The 18,065-nt window shown below is 31.7% G+C and overlaps 6 protein-coding genes across 6 annotated transcripts; 2 read left to right on the forward strand and 4 right to left on the reverse strand.

Moving 5' to 3' along the window:
- Positions 1 to 275: 275 nt before the first annotated feature.
- sgkC (diacylglycerol/lipid kinase family protein) lies at positions 276 to 2,409 on the reverse strand (the record flags this gene model as incomplete). The annotated part of the gene is made up of 2 exons (XM_020571232.1): positions 276 to 293; positions 784 to 2,409. The coding sequence occupies 2 exons, from the start codon at positions 2,407 to 2,409 to the stop codon at positions 276 to 278; spliced, it is 1,644 nt and encodes a 547-aa protein (XP_020438506.1).
- A 502-nt stretch (positions 2,410 to 2,911) lies between these two features.
- PPL_00194 (uncharacterized protein) lies at positions 2,912 to 6,512 on the forward strand (the record flags this gene model as incomplete). Its single annotated transcript, XM_020571233.1, has 4 exons — positions 2,912 to 2,936; positions 5,325 to 5,347; positions 5,643 to 5,718; positions 6,493 to 6,512. 4 exons carry the CDS (start codon positions 2,912 to 2,914, stop codon positions 6,510 to 6,512), a joined length of 144 nt encoding a protein of 47 aa, XP_020438507.1.
- Positions 6,513 to 7,032: 520 nt separating this feature from the next.
- On the forward strand, positions 7,033 to 9,132 carry PPL_00195 (UPF0171 family protein; the record flags this gene model as incomplete). Its single annotated transcript, XM_020571234.1, has 4 exons — positions 7,033 to 7,868; positions 7,933 to 8,862; positions 8,965 to 9,092; positions 9,116 to 9,132. The coding sequence occupies 4 exons, from the start codon at positions 7,033 to 7,035 to the stop codon at positions 9,130 to 9,132; spliced, it is 1,911 nt and encodes a 636-aa protein (XP_020438508.1).
- Positions 9,133 to 9,186: 54 nt separating this feature from the next.
- On the reverse strand, positions 9,187 to 10,269 carry PPL_00196 (uncharacterized protein; the record flags this gene model as incomplete). The annotated part of the gene is made up of 1 exon (XM_020571235.1): positions 9,187 to 10,269. The coding sequence occupies one exon, from the start codon at positions 10,267 to 10,269 to the stop codon at positions 9,187 to 9,189; it is 1,083 nt and encodes a 360-aa protein (XP_020438509.1).
- Positions 10,270 to 10,514: 245 nt separating this feature from the next.
- PPL_00197 (uncharacterized protein) lies at positions 10,515 to 10,880 on the reverse strand (the record flags this gene model as incomplete). The annotated part of the gene is made up of 1 exon (XM_020571236.1): positions 10,515 to 10,880. One exon carries the CDS (start codon positions 10,878 to 10,880, stop codon positions 10,515 to 10,517), a length of 366 nt encoding a protein of 121 aa, XP_020438510.1.
- A 319-nt stretch (positions 10,881 to 11,199) lies between these two features.
- dhx8 (DEAD/DEAH box helicase) lies at positions 11,200 to 17,807 on the reverse strand (the record flags this gene model as incomplete). The annotated part of the gene is made up of 5 exons (XM_020571237.1): positions 11,200 to 12,369; positions 12,440 to 12,711; positions 12,751 to 14,884; positions 15,321 to 15,406; positions 17,771 to 17,807. 5 exons carry the CDS (start codon positions 17,805 to 17,807, stop codon positions 11,200 to 11,202), a joined length of 3,699 nt encoding a protein of 1,232 aa, XP_020438511.1.
- Between the last annotated feature and the right edge of the window lie 258 nt (positions 17,808 to 18,065).

The raw sequence follows: 18,065 nt of genomic DNA on the forward strand, positions 1-18,065 counted from the left end.
ACTATATAATTGTAAAAAAGAAAATATATTTATATTTTTACAACAACAACAACTTATAAATATTTAATTTGAATATTACCTTTATTTTTTTTGATTTTACTCCTATTTATACTTAAAAGGTTTATTATCACGTTGTAATCTAAATCATGAATATTCAAAACATATTCTGTTAAAGATGACTCTTTAAACTTTAACTCTTTTAAAAACAGTTTTAATGTTTTATTATTGGTGTTGCCTGTAACTTTTTGTAAGATATAAAATTCAAACAAATAAATTTAAATCTTTCCGACAGACTATTATTTAAAATAAATAAATATGTCATCACTTTAAAAAACACACTCACTGTCCATTCATTTATAATATTAAAAAAGAAATAAAATTTGAAAAATAATCAAAAACGATTGGTTATTTTGTGTAATTTTATGAAAAAAAAGATATATATACTAAAACTGTTTAAATTAAAAGTATTCTTACTTGTTTTGAATTATTATTTTGTAGAATATTAAAAGTTGATGATATTCTAGATTTAAAATTATTTTATAAGATTGTTAATTGTAGCTACAATTAGAAAGGAAGCCAATAATTATGTATAAGATTAAATTTTATCATTAGATAGGGTTTTTTTTTTAAAACTAGACAATAAAAAACAAAACAAAAAGAAGCTTGAAAATAAAATAAGAAAGAACTTTAAAACTAAATGAGACAGATTACTTTGTTTTTGTTTTTTTTGTTGTTGTTGATTAAAAAAAATATTAAATAATATCGTTATTTATTAATTTATACAACTACCCTGATCGATCTAGGGAGTACTTCACAAATAAAAGGAGTGGTACCTTTCAACTCTCCGTCTATATCTATAATTTCTTCATCTATTTGATCCTCTAGTTCTGATAAAATTGTATTACATTCGGTCTTTAAAATTTCAAGTGGTGTTTTGTCAATCTCTTGACCGGTCTTCTTGGCGGCTTTGATTCTCTTCTTCTCTTTGTGCAAACGCTTCTTTCTCTCTTTGTCCTTCTTGAATGGTGTAATACTGAAACGCTTGACCTGCTTATATATGACAAAATCAAGCTCTGTGTGTGTACCATCGTAAATCTTTGCGAAAATGTTCATCAAATCGAATGTCTTGGACGATTTGATCAGGATGAGATCAAAGAGACCGTCATTCAGCTTGGCCTTTGGTGCCATCTTCATACCCTTGGCAGCTCCTTGAATATTATTTACAATTGCCAAACAAAACTCGTCCTCTAACGCTGAAATCTCACCATTTGCATCCTCGTACTCGATACGTGCCAAAATCTTCTCTCCCTTAAACAGCTCTAGCAGTGCAGCGGTAGTGTATCTGACAGCCTTGCCCATCCAACGCATCTTCTCGGCAGTGATATTAACTTTTGAACCGAGTCCCCAATGAAGAGAATTGAAACTATAAATAACTTCGGGTGGAGTCTCCAAGTGCTCCTCCTCTGCGAGATGTGCACCATACTCCATCAGAATGTCCGGTCTAACGGTCTTGAGATCGTGATATGACTTTCTCTTGGCGTCAAGCGAAGATGAAAGCTGACTGGAATTGAGATCGACGTTGGCAAGTGTTGATTTGAGTGTACGGAATTCCATCTTTCTTCTATTGCACTCTTGTGAAATCATGTCTTTCTTGACACATGTAACCTTGGCTATATCGATTGGCACGGTGAGACCGTTGAGAATTCTCTCACAGATGTGCTTGATACTCAGAGTTCCTTGGAGCTCCATGACGAAAGAGTTACCGGTACCGGCTGGCAGACAGGCGAGAACAAACTTCTCACGAGTCTCTGGATCTCTCTTCATGATACCGTTGACGGCTTCGTGAATGGTTCCGTCACCACCGACCAAACAGATGGCGTCGACGTTGGTAACGTCGATGTTTCTGCACAGATCCTCTGCGTGTCCTTTGTATTCGGTTGGAATAATCTGAACGGTCAAACCATGTACTTCAAAGTAGTTTCTGGCTTCATTCATGATCTTCTCACCAATCTTGGAACCAGAGAATGGATTATATATAATTGCTACACTTTGAACTTGTATGCGCTTGACACGCGATGGCTCCAAGAACGATGGATGCGATAGTAATGAATTGTCGGTAAACTCTCTCTCTCCTACGAAATTCTCTTTGTCACTATCCATTTGCTCTGACCAACTTCTACGTGTGGCAGAGATAGTGTCTGCGCCTTGTGGTGATGTTTTCTCGGCCTCTGAAAATTCGTATATAATGGTGGAAGCGTTGGCTTCCGTTGGTTGTGAATGTTGATATACTGTCTTTTTACCTGAACGTTTCTCTAGCTTCTGCGCAGCTTTGGCCTTTACTCTCTCAGGGTCCATACGCTTCTTATCTTTTAAAAAGATATTTATAAATTTAGTTGCAACTTCAGACATTCAATAATTCTATATAATTTTAATGATATTTTGATATTTTATAAAATTTGAAAAGGCACATTATAATAATAAATAAAAATATAAAAGTAATGTATAGTATAAATAAATATATTTACGTAATAATATATAGAAATTAAAATAATTATAAGAAAATGGAGATAGAAAAAAAATAAAATAACAATATATTAGTTCCTTTGGTTCTTGTTGTTGTTGTTAATTAAATTGTAATATTTGTAAAGTGAGTGAGAGAAAAGGAAATGGAAATGAACTGAATATTTATGTTTAGAGTGTTTTTTGTTTGTTGTGTTTGTTTTGTATCTTTAGCAGATCTCTAAATTATAGAAGCAATAATGTTGCTATTCATGATTATATTGTATTCTTTTATTTTTTAAACCAACATTTATAGTGCTAGCCATGTGTAGTCGGCAATGTGATAATATTTACCTTTTTGTTGAGTAGTAGTAGTAGTAATAATAATAATAGTTTCCCAGTGAAATAAATAATGTGTGGTTGTATTAAGATTTGTTGTATATGTAAAAATTATTTGTTCTACTGTTTGTTTTTTAATTTGAGAATAGAGAAGAAAAGACCCGACTATTAATAATGTGTACTGAGAAGTTCAATTCTTCACAAATTGGAGATCGGTATATAATATTGGATACTATTAAATGTTGCTGTCGTTTTGAATTCTATTGAATAACAAGATGCAATCTATGCCTTATAATTTAGTATAAGTGAGTGAATAATGGTGGTTGTGGTGGTGTGTAACAAAACTATGGAGACAGTAACCATGAATATTCAACGATACGATATAATGATTTTATGTTTGATATTGTTATTATGATATTTGGTGTTATTTGTCAATATGTTTCTATGTTATGTTTTGCTCTTACTTTTGTTTTTTTGTTAGAATATGTTGTTTTTTGTTTTGTTTTAATTTTCCTGACTTTGTTTTTCTTTTTGTATACAATTTTGATATAAATACAATTGGTTATATTTTCAAACAGTTATAATAAATAATGATAATAATAATATATAAATATTATAAATGTTGTTCGTGTGGTTGGCTGTTGATTATTTTTTTTTTATTATTATTTTTTTTTTTAGATCTTTAAGGTGGTTAAGAGTGAAAATAATTGCTATTTTTATTTTTATTAAAAAAAAACAATTTGAATTATCAAAAATTTTGTGGTGGTGTGTTACTGTGTGGAAGGGATTTTATAAATTGTGTGTGGTTGCGAAATACAATGAAATTTTGAGTTAAAGAATAATATTCCCGAAAGTTCAAAAAAGTTGTTATTGATGAAATAATAATTATTATTCTAAAAAGAATATATTTGTTCGAAAATAAAATAAAATGCAAAAAAGTTATTTGGGTGTGTGATTAATTAATTAAATTAAATAATAATTAAATAATAAATTAATTTGTTTGTTTTAATTGTTCTTTTATTTTGAGGATGGATGTTGTTATAAATACTATTGTTGTTATTACTATTTTGATATCATTGAACAGCTGAGTGACAGAAAGATATTAGAAATGTGAAAAAAGTGGATAGAAAGTTAAGAATTGAGTCCTTTTTAGATATGAATTATTCCAATGGACTACTGCACCCTCTGAAAAATAATATAATTAAAGCGAATGCATTCGCAAAATATTCTTTTCTCTTCACTCTTTGGGGCAGGTGCTTCCGAAAATGTACCATGCTTTCGACACATTGGTAGGGGAAGCAGTTATATTTTGAATCGATTGGTTGAAATTGTTTGACAAAAATGGTTGGATCTAGAAAAAAACACACAAAAATACAATGAAATTTTTTAAAATTTTTGTTTTTAAAAAAAGTCCGACAATGGTAACCAAGAGATGAAATTATCGTTTCTTTTTTTTAGAATAAGAGAACATTTATATTGAAATGGTGGGGGTGTATTTATTTGTTTTTTTTAAAATAAAAAAAAAGTATAATAAAAAGACACACACACCAATTCAATTTACAAAGATTTAAAAAAGTAGAACATATTCAAATAGATCTGTTAAACACTTTTATGAATCTATTTTATGTTGTTTCTATCACTAATGTTGCACTATTGTTGTAAAGATGAAGTGGTAGACTTAAAGTGAACACAATTGTAATGCTTGTAGCAACATTACACAACACAACACTATAGTGGTATCAATAAAATAATGAATGCTTTACCTTTTTTGTTTTTTTTAAATATGCTACTGCTATTGTCGTTTGTTTTTAATTTAAATCTTTACTATAATTTGTTTTAATTAATGATTCTATTGTAGATTATTAGATAATGATGCTACTATATTGCTTATTTTTAAGTTTAGCTTTATGAATTGTGTTAATAACTATTATTAAATGAACTTTTAACTGTGATATTATTATTATTGTTATTTATTTTAATGTAATATTATAATTTAAAAGAGTAATGATACTACTTATTTGAAACAGATTTAGATACATAAAACTTTATAAATAAAATAAATAAGATATGTTTGTAATGTTATATATATGTATTATAAATAAATAAAATAAATTATTATTGATTAACTATATATTGAATTTTTAAAAAAGGAAAAAAAGGTTGATTAAAGATATATAATTATCTTTTTGCTAGTGAGAGAATAAATATAAATAAATAATTATTATTTTTAAAACAATTAAGTTTTTTTTAGTTTTGTTTTATTTTGTTTTATAAATCAAAAAACAATTATTTATTATTTGTTGATAAATAGATGTATGATTGTTTTTGAATCGTTATGATGCTGCTGCTGTTACTATTGCAAGGCCACCACCACACAAATTTGTTTGTTGAAAGGAAATTTAAAAAAGAAAATTAAATTAAAAAATAATAATATACGATTGAAATCATATGATTCAATATAAAGAATATATTTGTTCTTTAAAAAGTGTGGTCTTTGCTTCACAATAATGTATGTGGGGGTATAGAAGCAGCATACTGGTGGCAGAAGAACATTCACAATACCAATTGCATAGTGTTTAATGCAGACATCGTGCGTTATTGGTTCGCCATCATCAAATTTCAGTTTTTAAAAAATAAAATCACCCCCGCACTCCACCAACTACCATTCCCAAATTTTTAAAAGCGATTGTTTTTGGTTTTCACCAAACCACAACAATTAATTGCAGTTATTTAATTAATGTGTGTGGTGTTGATTAGTTGTTTTTTCAAAATTGTCGAATTGGTTCGACATCATCTTACTGAAGGATCATTCACCGCTTCCTCTAAATGGCAAGTTTTTAACAAACAATGTCGAAGCAACCGGTCAGAAAGTTCACCATGGTATTATTATTGTGCTACTGGTTTTTTCTTACTTTTGAATCAACACTACTACGGATAATTAATTATCTATTATTGCTGCTATTGTTGTTATGAGAGAATGTTAAGTAAAATCAAACCAACACGCACCATCATCAATTTCAATCACTTGATTTATGGCAATGTCACTGACTGACTGCACTGTAATTCTACACACACATTAATCATTGATGATGTTGATGATGAGTGAATGCACTATATATAATTATTGTTTTTTTTTTTAAAATAAACAAATCAAAGTTGCGTGCTCTGCAGTCATTGAACAACTAATCAATTAATCACTACTTTTAATTCCCCACAACAACAGTGAATTAAATCTGATGATGACCATCAGCAACAACAAGTGTTCCATTTGCAAATGCAATTAATCTTACTCAAAAATAAAATTTCCTTTTAAAAGATCAACGTGTTGGATTCATTGACTAATTGCAAAGTATTGTTGATTTTTAAAGAATAACGGGTATTCAAAAATAAAATAAAATAATAATAGAAAAAGAAACGTCAGATGATGACACAAATCATTCTTCAATTATAAATATCTATCCATTTAATTATTAAAAAAAAAAACAATAGTTTAAAATAAATACAAATAAATATAAATAAATATATATTTTAGAAATGTAAATAAAGATAAAATTATTTTGGATTGTAGAATAAAATTCTTAAATGAAATGCTTACTTTTTACCAGGTCAAAAAATTGTAACCCCACACTCCGGAATTTTTTTTTTTTTTTTTAGGATTTGCAAAGATTAATTGAGATTCAGGAAGTAAACCTATTCGTGAATAAATTTGACCAACTGAACAAAGAATAAAAGAACATACATCTAAAACAACAAATATTTCTCAAATTATTACCTTTTAAAACAATATTTCCAAGAAATTTGATATCTCCTGTAGTATTTTAAACAAAAACATATCTTATTTTTGAAACATTAATTTCTTGAGTGGAAATAAACCAATCATTCATAATTTGAATTCAGTGCAATGATCTTTAATGAGAAGTTCAAGTTTAAATTAAAAAAAAAAAAAAAAATATGATCAAAAAAAAAAAAAAAAAAAATTAAAAATAATTAAAAAAAAGATTTAAATTAGTTTGATATTATTATTGTTTTATTTATTTTATTTATTTACTTAGCTGATTTCTATAAACTAGTTTAGTGTTAGCCACTACAAATATGTTGGGTATTATATTTGTTGTGCATACTAGTATTGGTGGTGATAAGCTGGTGTTTAGATACCCGTCGGTTACCAGAGGCAAAGTTAGTGATGAAACGATGATGGCATTCAGACAGCAACACCCGATAATGACGCCTGCTAACAACAGTGGAGGTGGCGGTGGTCGTGGCGGTGGCGGTGGTAGTGGTGGTGGATCACTCAGTGGCAGTACAGAGTCTGACAATACCAAGAGTGCGGATGCCGGTGCACCCAGTCGTGCCGGTAGCTATGCAACCAACGATAATCAGTACATCTACAACCTGTCGTCAGAGATTCTCACACCGATACTAACACCGAAACCGACACTCTGTGACATGTCATTCGAGTTGATGATAGAGAACACCAAATTCATTGGTCATCCTACACTGCTTTCAAATGATGATGAATCTGATTCAGATGGTGATTCAGGTGATGAACAACATCATCAACATCACCAACATCACAATCATCATCAAGATGTCGTAAATGAAGATGTTAATAATCAAAAGTTAACATCTTCTTCAATGTCAAGAAGATTTAGTACCAGTAGTAATAAGAGTACTGGTAGCAGTCATAAGAGAAGTGGAAGTCAACATAAATGTAAAGATGGTAAACAACATGGTAGTAGTAGTAGTAATAGTAAAAATGTAAATAGTAATGATAAAGATAGTAGTAATAATAGTAATAAAGATAAAGATAGTGGTAGTAGTAGTTCAACAACAAAAGAAAAAGAAAAGAGATTGGAATCATCTACAAATAGTACAAGTAGTAACAGTAGTAGTGGATCTGATGAGTTGACAATGTTCAACCTCTTGTTTGTAATGTCAACGAATGTTGGAGAGTTAAACGAAAATAGAGATAACAGTTTAAAGAGATGTGCATTAAAGATTGCATCCGCTTTAAAACATGAACAAAAGAGGTAAGATGATGTTTTAAAAGAATTACCACCGATTCATTAAACTAACTTGATAGTTGCTTAAAAGATGTGGATATATCTCAAAACAAGTACATGAGATTATGTTGGTACGAGATGGTTGGCTGACGGAGCACACGCTGGACACTGGCGATGATAAGCCGAATCACCAGGAGTTGACCGATCGCATCTTGAAGAAGAGTCAGCTGGGTATGGAGATTAAGAAGATCTACGATGCACTGAACTCTGACAGACCGGCAAGCTTGAGAATCAACAATTGGATCAATCTACATTTGAATATCAATAACCCAGATTACTACAGCGATTACCCGATGCGACCTTATCACGCATTGCTCATCAACCTCGACCACTCCACGCTGCCGGCCAACACCGACACTTCGCCAGCGCTTCAGCGATTGCTCGATGTCGCCAAACCAACGAAATCATTCCGCGATCTCCAACTTGAAACCGACTTGCCACTCTCCTATCTCTACCGACTGTCTTCACATCTCGTCTACTGGGGTAAAGCTAAAATCATCAACATGCTAACGAAAAACAATGTATACGTTTTAACTCCACCAACAAAAATAACAGATAACAATAACAATAACAATAGTAGTAGTAATAATAATAATAGTAGTTATATTGATATATCAAATAAGTTTAATATTCAATTTCCAGAGTTTCAATTTCAAGATATTCTCTTGAGATTCAGTTCGGCACGACCTCTGGCCGAACACATATCAAAGTTTCATCAGAGTTATCATGTCACTTTTCTTCAGATTGTATGCTGGCTGCTTCAACACGATCTCATTATGCAGCTACATACCTATATTCACTTGATGATCACCTACAGACAGCAGCCAACCACCTCACCAAACACACCGCTGCTCTATCAGACACCTCACTTCCCAATGACACCATCACACTTGCTGCCTCATGAGATTGCATTTTTCGAACGTATAGATGATAGTACAAAATCATATCTTTTATTTAAAAGGTAAAGTAGTCTAGTCTAGTCTAGTTCTTCTTTAAATCATAATCATAATCATAATCATTAACTTACAAATTTGTTTTTAATACTTTTCACTATTATTAATAGATTGGTACCATACTTTAGAGGACAACATCATTTAGAGGAAATCATGTGGAGAGAGAATATCTCGAGAGAGGATTTAAATAAGATTTTAAAGAAATATAAGAGTGTATTGATACAGGTTACACATGAAGGTGAATCTTTAAATAAAATTCAGAATCAATAGTAACATAATATATATTTATTTGTAATTGAGTGGATGTTGGTGGTGTATATGTATTATAAGACTTATACTTGTGAAGTTGTTGAATTTAATGATTCTGTTTCTGTTGTTGCTGCTGTTGTTGTTTTAGGTGTTTCATTATTATTATTATTAGTATTGCTGTTTTGTTTGTTTCTTTGTGATCTTTCTCTTAGTCTTTTTAAAATTGCACTTTCTTTTTCTTCAAAATTACTTAGATCATTTGTTGTTGTTGGTTTTGTACTATTAATATTAGGTGATTTAGTTGTTTCTGTTGATGATTCTGTTGCTGCTGATGATGATGGTGACGATGGTGATGTTGTTGTTTCAAATGTATAGTTATTATAATAACTACTATTACTGTAAGGTGTAGGTACTCTTTCTACTTTTAATTTATATTTCTTTTTAATCTCTTTTGTATGTTTCAATATCGATATTACAGTGTCTGCCATTTTAAAATAGATGATTGCATTCGATTTGTTGGTTGAACTCATGTTATCTCCAGTGCTGTTATCATCATCACCCAATATCACAATCGAGTCGATTTGACCATAGGTTGAGAATATATCATTAAGTGCATCTTCACCATATTTCAATTTCGATCTCCATTTAATTAAAATTATATTATTATTTTCGATTGTTGATGATGATGATGATGATGACGTTGTTGCTGTTGCTGTTGTTGTTATATTTGTATTAACCATAAATTTATCTCTAAACTCTGAAAGATTGCTTGTTTTCTGATTCAACTCTTTGAGTGTCTCTGATCTAAAGCGCATCGATTCTTTCTTTCGGTCGTCTTGTTCTTTTTGTTTCTTTCTGCGAATCTCTTCCTCCTGCGAATGTAGTTTATCTTTCATTGCCTTTCGTTTCTTATCCATCTCCTCATCTTTTCGTTGCTTCTCTCGTTTCTGTTTGAGTTGAGCGTCAAACTCTCCACGCATCTCTTTATCGAGCAACACCTTCTTTGCAATCGATATCTTCTCAAACATAACGGCAGCCTCTTTCGTCTTGTTCTTATCAGGATGATACAGAACGGATAACACTCTGAACGACTTTTGTATCTGCTTATCCGATGCATCGTATGCCACCGACAAGATGGCATACCAATCTTCAAATACATCTCCCATTTCTCACTCTTAACTAATTATTAGTTATATAACTTTATTAAAAGATAATAAATATAATATATATATTAAATATTTAAATAATAAATAAACAAACAAACAATTTTACAACAATAAAAAAAGATTCCAATTTTTGTATGAACTAACTTTTTTTTTAATTATTGTAGGATTTTCAACAATCCATTCATATATAATCTTTTGTATAAATTATATTTATTCTTTGTTAAATAATTTAATTTAATCTTTTTTTAAGGATTTACACAATTTTGAATACATTTTACAATTGTTTGTGCACAAATGGAACTGACAAATACATTTAAACATTTTGAATATTGACGTCTACAATCTTCTCGACATATTAGAATTTGATTTAGACTGTTGTAATAGTTCTCACCTCTTCCTCCATGACCTGGGTAGTTGTATTGTCCTGATCTACCACCATTATTGCCTAATGTCAACAATCCATCGTTACCAATTGTCAGCAATCCACTTCCTCCATCATGATTATGATTGTTGTTTTCATCACCTGATCCACTTAGTGTTATTAAACCGGCTTCCACATAAAGAAATGAAATTATTATAACTAAAATTAAAATACTTTTAAATGATACCATATTATTTCTATTCCTAATTTAAAACTAAATTAATATTTTTTATTAAAAAAAGATATTTATCTAAAATATATAAATAAATAAATTACCTTTTTTTTTTTTAGATAATTTTCTAAAGATATTAAAACTTTAATTCACTACTCAATGAAATTTACAAATTACACTATAATATTTATATTTGATGATGATCAAAAAAATATTCATTGTGTGTCTATAAAGATAAAAATTATTATTATTTGTATACATGTAACAGGTGGTAATTATTTTAAATAATTTATTTTTATTTTTATTTTTATTTATTTAAAAATAAATAATAATTTTTTTAACCTCTTCTTTTTGATGGTCTCCACGCGTTTGGATCTTGATATTTGTCCCAGAGTGGTTCGATTTTCTCTTTCTTTTTACGTTTCGATAGTTTGTTTGGATCGGAGAGTTTAAAGAATTTCGGTGCCAGTTCGACTAGCCATTTGGGATCGACTGCCATTACCTCTCTCATGTATTCTTTGGTGGTCATGACCAACTCGTGATAGATAACCCAATCGGGATTACGATTGAAAAGACTGGACGACGGATGAATATATACAGGCTGTCCCTCGACCATTGTTTTATATCCTTCGTTTGGATCCTTCTTTGAGGCATTGGCAAAGAATCCCGAGCAAATAGCTTTTCTAACCTTGTTTAGATTACGGCCACACGTCACCAAGTCCAGTTTATAACGATCCATAATTGTGATGAGTTGTTTACGAACGTCTTGAGCACGCTTGAGTGAGCGAACCTGAACGAAATTCTCAAAACACCAGGGTGTGCTGAATTTACTGTTTTTCCAGCCTTCGTAGACGGCGAGCAGCGTCAAGTGGTCGCCATCCGCCGAGAAGAACTTGGCTTTCTTTTGGTCGGCCAACGATTGTTTCTCTTTCGGTCGATAGAATACATTTTGAACGGACAGCATTGCAACGATAGTGATAATCTCGTCGGAGCAACCCATGTCGACAGAGGCAATGAGCATCTTGGCCAATGGCGGGTCCAGTGGAAACTCTGCCATCTTACGACCGAGACGCGTCAACATACCTTCTTCATCGAGCGCACCAAGCGTGTAGAGCTGCTCCATGGCGGAAACCAGTGTCTGGACAGGTGGTGGATCCATAAAGTCGAATCCCAGCAGATCGTTGATACCCATTGCCTTCAACGTCAGCACAGTATTTCCAAGATTGGTTCTCTGAATCTCTGGAATGGTCGAAGGCAACATTTCATTCTCGAAAGCATTGACAGTGTACAAACGATAGCATTTACCTGGACCGGTACGACCTGCACGACCTGCACGTTGCTTAGCGGCAGCCTGAGAAATGGGAGCAACCACCAACGAATCCATACCATTCTTTGGATTGAAACATTTTTGTTTTGAAAAACCTGGGTCAATAACATAGAAAATACCATCGATAGTCAAAGATGTCTCTGCAATATTTGTAGCGATAACAACTTTTCTTGCTCCTGGCTAATAATTATAAATTTGAATGTTAATAAAATGAATATATAAGGAATTGAATGAATTTATATATACATACTGGAGCAGGATCAAATATTTTAGTTTGCATTTCAGATGGCAATGCAGAGTAAACTGGTAGAATGATTAGTTCGGGGACGGATGGACCAAGTTGTTTCATACGCTCGTATAGCACTTGGCAGGCAGTATCGATTTCCTCTTGACCCGTTAAAAACAGTAGGATATCACCGCTTGGTTCACTTAGATGTATTTGCATGACGGTGATGAGCGATGCGTCCAAGTAGTCGGCTTCCGGTTCTTTGGTGTATCTGATATCGACGGGATGCGTACGACCTGGAATAATAAAAAGTTGACTGTTCATAAAGTATTTACAGAATTTGTCGGCTTCCAAAGTGGCAGAGGTGATCAACACTTTCAAATCTGGTCTTCTCCGGATCGTTTGTTTCAACAGTCCGAAAAGCACGTCGGTATGGATCGTTCTCTCGTGCGCCTCATCCAGGATAATCACGGAATACTGTGTCAAATCTGGATCGATCAAACACTCTCTCAGGAGAATACCGTCGGTCATGTATTTAATGATTGTCTCTGGACTGGTGCTATCCTCGAAACGAATGGCATAACCAACTTCCTCACCGAGACGACAACCAAATTCCTCGGCGACACGCTTCGCCACCGACATTGCTGCAACTCTACGTGGTTGAGTACAACCGATTCTTCCTCTGGTGCCATAGCCTGCTTCCGCCAAGTACTGTGTCATCTGAGTGGTCTTACCGGAACCGGTCTCTCCGATGACCACCAGCAGCTGATTGTCCGCCACCGCCTTGAGGAATACCTCACGCAGCGGAAACACAGGAAGCGACTCCCTCTGCTCTTTGATTGAACGGGTGGTTACCTTACCGTAGGTGACGTGCTGGCCGAGCGTAGTCTTTTTCCACTCGGGCATCTGGTCGATTCCCGACGCCGCCAGACCACGCAGCTCCTGCGCGATATGACGCTCACCAGGCTCGGGCATTGGATCTTCCCAAGGCAGATTCAAATCCTTTGGGATTGCATCCATCAAGTCGTTACGAGCAATGTCCTTCTCCTCCTTTCTCTCACGCGCCAGCGTACCCGCCTGCTGAGCGGCACGCTGCAACGAACCATTGGGATTCTTGACAATCTTGATTGGCGACAGCTGCAACATTGTATTTCTCGTGCCCTTCAAGAAAACGGGTTCGTCTTCATTCAACTCGATATCCATCTCCTCCTCCTCGTCGACCTCTGGCAGCAGACCTTGTTCCTCATCGTAGTTTGGCATCTCTTTCGTACTGAGAATACCGGCAGCAATCAACTGCTTATACTCCCAACGCTCAGGAGAAGTCATCCTCTTTGAAGTCCTCTTAACATCCACCTCTTCATAAATATTACCGCCACTCTTGTTATTGTTTCTCTCTGGTCGCAATGGATTAGATCTATTTCTATCGGTCGATTGTTCACCACTATCGATTGAACGCATTGGTTGTCTAGCTGGATTCAAGTCTGCACCTGTTTGTTGATCGACATCCTTCATCGAGAGTGACACCTTTGAACCGACCACCGATAACACCTTTACCTTTACAACTTGATTACGCTTTACAACATCGGAAGGATGTTGAACCTTTGTACTTCTAATCTGTGAGACATGTACCAATCCCTCACGCTTTCCAACAATGCCATCCAACGATACAAAGAATCCATAATCATTGATACCGGTTACCTTTCCACTATATATTGAATTTACACCCGGTTCTTTATCCAATGGTTTCTTAACATCTCTATCTCTATCGTTTCTATCTCTTCTATCTCTATCATCATATCTACTATCTCTTCTATCTCTGTCTCTGTCTCTATCTCTATCCCTATCTCTATCATCATATTTATCTCTATTTCTATCCCTATCCCTATCTCTATCTCTGTCTTTATCGTCATATCTACCTCTATCTCTATCTTTATCTCTTTCATTTCTATCTTTATCTTTTAAAGTTTTAGTTGTTGTCGATGATGTTGTTGTTGTTGTTGTTGAAATTGTATTGTCAGTTGACGACGTAGAGGTTGATGTTGTTGTTTTGTTGGTTGACTCTACTATTAGGTCAAACACTTTACCAGTCTCATAGGATGCATTGTTCGGTCTCGATAGTCCAGGAAATTGCTTTGTCAGACGTTTTAGATCGTTCTCGTGTTGATCCCATTCACTACCGTTGTTGTCTGTGCCGTTGGCGGAAGTCGGTTTGCCAGACACTATAGAGTTGATCGATTGTTTCTTAATCTTTGGGTTCATCTTCTCGATTAAACTATAGAGATGTGCAACCATCGTCTCTGGAAACTCTGCACCGTTCTCCATCAGTGCATGATTGAACGATTCTACCGATCGGTTGGACTCTGCCAAACTAATGATAAACTCTGCCAACACCTTGTCGGATTGACCAATGAAATTCTCCAATTCATTACATACTTGTGATTCTAATTCTATTCTTTCTAATTCATCCATCTAATATAATTTAATCTAATCTAATCAAATAATTAAAATAATAATAATAAAATAAAATATATAAAACAAAAAAAAAACCAAACTAAATTAAAAATAAATAATACTACTTAATTTCAGTATCATTTTTAGTCGTCTCAAAACTTCATGAAAATTTTCATTTTTAAAAATTTCGTCAATCAATATTGTACAAAGAAATAACCGAACATTTCAAGTGAATCATCTATTTACTATTGTTATTACTGTCATCACTTTAATATCTATTATTGATGTTAATCATAATCATTATGTTAAAAGTTTAGCCGGTCTATTATGATGATTAGTCTATAGTTTATGATCTTCAATAGCGAGTGATTCAGCCATGGCAATCATGAAAATAATAATAATGCCAATAATGATGCCAATAATGATTAGTATACAGGAAATATTTACTATATACTAGTATCTTTGGTGCTTTATCACTGATGCTTGCTATGGGAAACTGTTTTGGGATTGGTGGTATCAACACCAACAATATAGTAGATACTAGATAATAATTACTCGTGGTTTATCTGTCATTTTCAACAAATGAGAGTTCGAAATATAACTCGTGATTAAAATTCTATTCTTTCATCTCATCCAATATAAATGATAACAAAACTAAACTAAACAAATAATACTCAATGTCATTATCAAATTTCAGTTTTGAAGAAAAAAAAAACTTCATTAAAGGATTCTACCGATCGATTAGACTGATTCTGCCAAACTAATGATAAACTATGACAACACAAACTATTCAAACTAGATAATATCTAAGAACTTTGATACTACTTTTTTTTTGGAAAATTTTTTTGTAACTATAGTTGGTAGTTTTGATTTAATTTCATTATCTCTCAATATACGTCTCACAACTTGGTTTCCTCCCAAATAAATATTTAAATAGAGTATTATATAATTGTATTTCTATTCTTGATTCAAAGAAGATGACAATTTTTTGTGCCCACAAAAAAAAAACAAAAAATCTTGCATACATATTTAATAAAAAATATAAATGGAATTTTCGATATTGGGTTGTTGAGACCCACCACCCATCATGCAAAAGCGGTAAAATTAATGCTTTTTGCAGTTAATTTTTTTGATTAAGGAACTGATTTTTTTATTATTAAAAACAACAGTATAACCCATTTTTAAACAATATTTGTGCAGGAAATTTTGATTTTAATTTCATAAAACAATTTTTCAAACAATTTTTTAAATTTCATTTTATTAATTTTAATTTATTTATTTTTTTGCTTGTAAAATTCCCTGCACTCTACCTGGTTCTCCTCTCTCCAGCACCAGTCAGTCACCTCCTTTCCTTCCACTCCACTCTCTCACAGCAGCTGCAGTAGCAAAAGTCAAAGGAAACATAGACTTATTTTTTTCTTCAGTTAAAAATTTAGATTTATATATTTGTATAATATAATATATTTTGTTATAATTTGTATATACTATTATTATTATTATTATCACACAGTTACATTGTAAATTGATAATAAATAACTTGATTAATAATAATAATTGTATCTCTAATTATAAAGGTAAACCAAAAAAAAACCACCTATAGATCTAAGTATAACTCAGGTATCTATCAAATCATAATATTTAACTATTATAAATAATCCATTTATTTTTCACCGCCGTGATAATAAATCATAATCATTCATCTACCTATCAACAATAATATCTTGGATTATTATTTTAATACAAATATATAATGTGTGTGTGTATCTTTTTATCTTTTTAACATCGAAAATCAATGATAATGTAAAATGTAAATGTATAAGAGGTGTGTGGTAAGCAGTTTTACAAAACAGCAGATATTAATCATCAGTTTATTTTATTGTTGTTTTATTTTGTTTTTGTAATCAGTGCTTTGACTTTTTATTATTTATAATTAATTTACCAAGTAGTAGTCAAGTCAAATTCCAAATTCCAATTTATTTCAATTTCATTTCATATTAAAATAACAAAAAATATAAATCTTAGTTTATTTTATTTTTATTTTATTTTTATATTTTTGAAGTTAACAATAACATAACAACGGCAATTTCATTATCAGGTAGTTGACTTCAATCTATTCACAGCGATTAAAATCCAAACAACAACAACAACAATTAATTAATCATAATCTAATCAGAGGATTGTTTGTTGTTGTGTTGCTGCTATTGATCCTGCTGGTCTATCTACATGTAGGTTGTTTTGGGTTTAAATTGTTTATCTCCAAGAGAAATGGGGTGTTCCCATCTCACCTACATCACTGCGAAACTCTCACTATATCATCATTACCTTTCCTTTTCTATCACACAATCAATCATGAACTTTTTTTTTTTCAATCAAGTTATTACACCCACTGCACAACTATTTAGAAATTCATTTAAATTATTTAAAAAAAAAAAACAAAAAAAACCACAACACATTTCACATCTCCCAGTTTTTATTTATGTGTGTGTGGGTTTAAATTTACCACTGCTCCCCCATACAGATTACATATACACTTTTTTTAAAAATACAATATTATTTATTTTTTTTTATTATCTGGGTAGGAAATTAAAGTCTTTTTTTTAGTTAATGTTTGACTTGAAAAAATTTTATTGTGATATGTTTGTTGGTTGTTATTTCATAATATTAGATAGGTAACAAGAGGAAATTTATGAGTGTGGTGGCACTGTTTTCAGCATCAACGCATTTCATTTTCAAAAAAAGTTTTGTTTTTTTTTTATTTTTAATATTTCGGTTGTTTTTTTTTTTTTTTTTTTACCTTTCATTCTCTTTTTTATAATTGTCTGCCATACTTTTCAATAACCAATAAGGGATTCAAGTTGTTTGATACTTATTGTTTTTTTTTAGTAGTAGTAATCAGTAAATTACAACAAAAACAAAAAACAATAACAAGACGATCTTTCATTGTATGTTATGTTCAAATTCAATCATTTTTTTATTTATATTTATTTAAATTATAAATAACAGCAAAACTTTATATAACATTCGTTTTTTTTTTTTGTTTGATTTTTGTTTGTGTTCTTGATATCATTTAATATTTTTAAATAATCATTTTTGCCAAAAAAAAAAAAACATTAACTAATTAACAAAATCTTATCAATGATAATAATATATAGACATTGTAGATAGATATAAAAATATAAAAAAGTTAAAGGAAAAAAAA

The sequence above is a fragment of the Heterostelium album genome (assembly GCF_000004825.1).
Source record: "Heterostelium album PN500 unplaced genomic scaffold PPL_scaffold1, whole genome shotgun sequence".
Lineage (NCBI taxonomy): Eukaryota > Evosea > Eumycetozoa > Acytosteliales > Acytosteliaceae > Heterostelium > Heterostelium album.